This window comes from Daktulosphaira vitifoliae, unplaced genomic scaffold (assembly GCF_025091365.1).
Source record: "Daktulosphaira vitifoliae isolate Bord-2020 unplaced genomic scaffold, ASM2509136v1 Scaffold_4, whole genome shotgun sequence".
Classification (NCBI taxonomy): domain Eukaryota; kingdom Metazoa; phylum Arthropoda; class Insecta; order Hemiptera; family Phylloxeridae; genus Daktulosphaira; species Daktulosphaira vitifoliae.
This window is the reverse complement of record NW_026099575.1, coordinates 40142840-40148044: the sequence shown is the minus strand read 5'-3', so window position 1 is coordinate 40148044 and position 5205 is coordinate 40142840. Positions and strand designations below refer to the sequence as shown.

The 5205-nt window shown below is 45.3% G+C and overlaps 1 protein-coding gene across 1 annotated transcript; it reads left to right on the top strand.

The window, feature by feature from the left end:
- Nucleotides 1–258: 258 nt before the first annotated feature.
- Nucleotides 259–1848, top strand: LOC126904222 (uncharacterized). Its single transcript, XM_050683014.1, has one exon. It carries the CDS (start codon nt 466–468, stop codon nt 1846–1848), a length of 1383 nt encoding a protein of 460 aa, XP_050538971.1. The 5' UTR covers nt 259–465.
- The last annotated feature ends 3357 nt before the right edge of the window (nt 1849–5205 follow it).

Genomic DNA, 5205 nt, shown 5'->3' with positions numbered 1-5205 from the left:
AAAAAAAAGCTCAATTCCAATCTTGAGGACTATTAGTATGTCATTATACATATTTTAATTCAACTTTTAAAAAAACAAAATTTTTTCCGCAATTTTTCCTTTGTTGACTGGCCTAGATGTCAATTTTAAACTTGTAATTGAGCTAAAAGTTATGGTAATATATTCAATTTATTTTACTATAAACTTTCAAAAATCTTTATCAAAAGTTTTTCATCAACTTTAAAAAACCAAAAAAATAGGTTAAAATTTCACCAGAAATTTTGGTTTAGCAAACTCTTTCGGGTACATCATCACTATAAGGGTGAAAAATCCCTTCCAAGGGATTTCCCCCAGTTTTGAGCCGATTTCTCCCAAAATTGGAGATATTGCGCAAAGCATCGGGAAAACCAGCTGGTGCAATTCTGGAAGTGTTTGTTCGAAGCGTTCTTGAGTGGTCCACCTTAATGTTTGAAACTGTCAGTTACGATGCCTTCGGATTCGTTAACTGACAGGGATACTGGACATGAAGATACCGGAGAAGAAGTGTTTGGGAACGAAACGATATCTTTGGTGGACAGATTAAGAGAGACCACGATGGAGAAAGAGAGGATGAAATCTGTAGACAGTCTTGACAGCGAGACTCTAGAATTCACCTCGAATTTACTGGAGGAACTGGAAAAGACGATGAAGGAGGAGATTGCCAGACTGAGCAGGAGATTAGACAAAATGGTGGCTTTCATTAGATCACCATCCGGTAGAAATGTACATACCACTATGAAAGGCTTAGTGATTGACTCGGATCGCATCTGCAAAAAGGTTAGCGAGGTCAAAGACCTTGCGGAGAAAACAAGAGGCTCTTGGCAAAGAAAGATCATAGATGGTCTGGAGAACACGGTGGTGCCGAAGATATCTATGGATGAAGGTAAACTGGACAATATATATTCGGCGATTGTAGAGTTAAGGCATACAGTGGAGGGGCGGTTGGGATTGGAGGAACCGATTAAAAACAACAGGCAAGGCACGCAGAAAGTGGACAAAGATAGGGCGGGAAAGCAGACGGAGACGACTAGGGTCAGCAAGGTGGACGACTGGGGCAAGGTAACTACCAAAAAAGCAAGGAAAATGGAAGGCAAGACGAAACCACCAGCAGTCTTGATCAAAACTGGGGCAACTTCGTATGTTGAAGCGCTAAAGAAAATCAGAACGGAGCCATCATTAAGGGAACTGGCGCAAGACATAACGGCGATGAGAAAAACGGAAGCGGGCCATCTTCTGGTCGAAATGAGCAGAGGATCACTTTCGGTGGAGAAGGTCAACTCGGCAATAAAAACGGCAGTGGGAAGTGAGCTAGTGGTATCCACCTTACAAAACACTACAAGGTTTGGAATCTTTGGACTAGACGATATTACAACTCAGGAGGAGGTTCTCGAGGCTGTAGATAGGGAGACAAATTTCAGGGCTGGAGGCATTGAGGTCAAAATAGTCCTGAGGGACATGGCTAGAAGCCAGAAGTTGGCCATAGTGACCATGCCACAGGAGTTGGCGAAGAAAATACTTGAGAAGGGACGACTTTGTGTTGGTTATGTTTCATGCAGGATTAAACAGTGGATTGATAAGAAGCGATGTTTCCGGTGCATGGCCTTTGGCCATGACTCAAAGGAGTGCTCTGGACCGGACCGCACTGACTGCTGCCGGGCATGTGGACAGGGAGGACATGTGGCCAAGGAATGTAAGGAGCCGGAGGACACGAGGAAGGCATTTGGAGTCCTGCTGAGACGGGAAGAAACGGAGAGGCTGCACCGAATAGCTGGAGCAGGTAGAAGTTTGGAGGTGAGCAGCGGAGTGCCATCGTCCTCACTGCAATCATGATGGAGTCCATTAGGTTCTTGCAGGGTAACATGAACCACTGCAGGGAGGCGATGGATTTGCTGCGGCAGCAAATCCGTGAAGAGTGCATAGACGTGGTGATTGCGTCGGAGCACCACGGACTAACGGACGGTGAAGGAGGATGGTTGGTGGCTAACAGGGCTGCATTGGGAATATTTGGTGATGGAATATCGGTGGCTGGACCGGAGTATGACACCTGCTTTGTGGCAGCTCGAATCAATTCAATAACGGTGTTCAGTTGTTATGTCTCCCCCAACAGCACTATGCAGGAGTTCGAGAACTTCCTTAACAGATTAGAAGGTAGTATCCGGCGACGGAATCTTGACGGAGGCATAATTGTTGCCGGAGACTTCAATGCTAGGTCAGTGGCTTGGGGAGACACTCTGACCAACGCAAGAGGAGATGCTCTGAATGACTTAATGGTAGGAACAAACCTCAACATACTAAACAGTGGCAATACTCCAACATTTATTGGAAGAGGAATGGGGTCACTGGTAGATGTGACGGCAGCTTCTCCATTGGTAGGTAGCAAAATAAGTGATTGGAGAGTACGGACGGATGGTGATAACTATTCGGACCACAATTACATATCGTTTAGTGTCCAGGACATGAAAACGAGGAGCTTAAATCAATTCAACAGCGGAGGTTGGGTCACTTCTAAGGGACTGGACCTGGAAGTTTTTAAAACAGGATATCTATGGTCAAAGCGAGAGGAAACAGAAGAAGATGACATTGAAGACATGATACTGGAATTTGAGAGAAATGTCAAGGCGGCATGCGACTTCTCCCTGCCCAAGAAGAATCTTCCGCCACATGAGAAACCTCCAGTGTACTGGTGGAATGAGGAAATAGCGGCCATGAGGAAAAATTGTACACGCTCCAGAAGAGTTTACAAGAAAGCTGGGACAGCAGCCAGGAGAGGAAGGTTTTCCGAGGCAGAGCTAGCTCGTCTCAAAGAAGCCCTAAAAGAAGCCAGGCGTAGCCTGAAATATGGAATAAGGGAAGCAAAAAAGAAGTGCTGGAGGGAGCTTATCAAGTCAGTGGACAAGGACCCATGGGGGAGGCCTTACAAGCTGGTGATGGGGAAACTAAAAGGCAAATCAGGATCTAATCAGATGGAGGCCACACTTATCAAAGAAGCTGTGAGGGAACTATTCCCTGATCATTCCGAAGACAGTATACAAGCAGCGGAAACAACATCGACGGACACAGTTCAATGGTTCACTAACGAAGAGATAGAGGAGGTAATATACCACATAAGAGGGAAAAGGAAAGCGCCTGGTCCAGATGGACTAACAAACATGATACTAGCGGCGGTACATGCTTCTGACCCTCACATATTAAGGAAGTTATGTAACAAATGTCTGGCAGAAGGAGTGTTTCCAACCAGATGGAAGGAGGCCAGACTGGTACTGGTCAGAAAAGGCAACAAGCCAGCAACCGATCCATCATCCTTCAGACCGTTATGTCTGTTAAACGATATAGCTAAACTGCTGGAGAGGTTGCTGGTTTGGAGAATGGACAAATGTCTAGCACGTAATGGAGACTTGTCAACTCACCAGTATGGGTTTAGGAAGGGCAGATCAACCATAGATGCATTACAAGAAGTTCAACAAACGGCAATCAGAGCCATTAATAATTATAAGTGTTGTGTAGCCGTAAGCTTAGATATAAAAAATGCTTTCAATTCGATAGCTTGGCGCCATATAGTAAGTTCGTTGCAGAAATGGCATGTCCCACAAGAAGTAGAAAGGCTACTGCGCTCATACTTCCAAAACAGACGAGCATTTATTGTATGTGCAGCAAATGGGGAAGAGATAGAGGTGCCGGTCACGTGTGGGGTACCCCAAGGATCGGTACTTGGGCCTACCCTGTGGAACATGACCTACAACAGCGTACTGGAGATGACATTGCCAACGGGAACATCGGTGATAGGGTTTGCAGATGATACTCTAGTAATTGCGGTAGCCGACTCCCCGGAGGAGGTAGAGTCAAAGGCCAATGAGGCATTGGCAATAGTCACTGGAGAAATTAGGAGACTGGGCCTCAGAATAGCCGTATCAAAGACGGAGGCTATTTTCTTCCGAAGGAAATATATAGCCGTATCAAATACGGAGGATATTATCCTCCGAAGGAAATATAAAGATAAAACTCCCAGGATAAAAGTTGAGCAACAGGTCATACCGGTGAATCAATCAATCAATTACCTTGGAGTCACTATCGATAGGGATCTCATGTTTGGGCAACACGTTACCAAGGTAGCTGAGAGAGCAATGAAGATGAGCACATCACTACTCAGGATAATGCCCAACTTAGGAGGACCGAAAGAAAGTAGGAGAAAGCTGTTTGTGGAGGTCCTTCATTCAGTGCTCCTATATGGCGCGCCAATTTGGGCGGACACATTAAGATACAAGAAGGCGAGCGTTGACACACTCAGGAAAGTGCAAAGGAGGATCCTGTTGGCTAAAGTGTGTGCTTACCGAACGGTTAGTGGCACTGCCACCAACATCCTAGCGGCAGTTCCACCTATAGATCTATTGGCAGAGGAGAGGAGAGATTTGCATGAATGGAGAGCCTCGGCGGTAGACATCAATACAGATTACAGGAGGGTGTTGAGACAGCGAACGATAGGAAAGTGGATGAGGCAAGTACAAGACTCCACAAAAGGGGAGTGGACTAAAAAATTACTTCACAACAATCTGGAGGAGTGGGTTACAAGGAGACACGGGGAGGTGGACTTCCACCTCACGCAATTGCTGTCCAACCATGGGTGTTTCTCCAGCTACTTATACAAAATAAGAAGGCTGGAGACTAGCTCATGTTGGAGCTGTAACCACTCGGAGGACGACGCTTTACACACTCTGTGGCGGTGTCCCAGGTGGGAAACTATGCGCCATCAAATGCGGTGCCAGATTGGATATGGTGAGGAAAATGATATTATATCCAAAATGTTGGAAAATAAAGAAAATTGGTTGGCAGTGCAAGTATTTGCAAATACGGTAATAGGAGCCAAAGAAGAGTTAGAAAGGGAGATGCAACGGCAGCAGCAGGGGCGACGGGATCTGTGATCCGGCCAAAGAATACGATGGAGAATGTATATAGAAGACAAATATTGTATATAGGATTACAGGAAATACGTTGTTAGAATACAATTATCATGATTTGTAAATAACTTAGTAGTATGTACCGATGTAAATATAGATCAAGTAGATCGATTGTATTGTAAATAGTTTAAGATAAATGTAAATATGTTGATTTTGCTAATAAACGGCAACGGCCAAACCGGGGGAAGTAATGCCTAACGGCTGGTTCCCCCCGGAATGGCTACGGTTGCATATG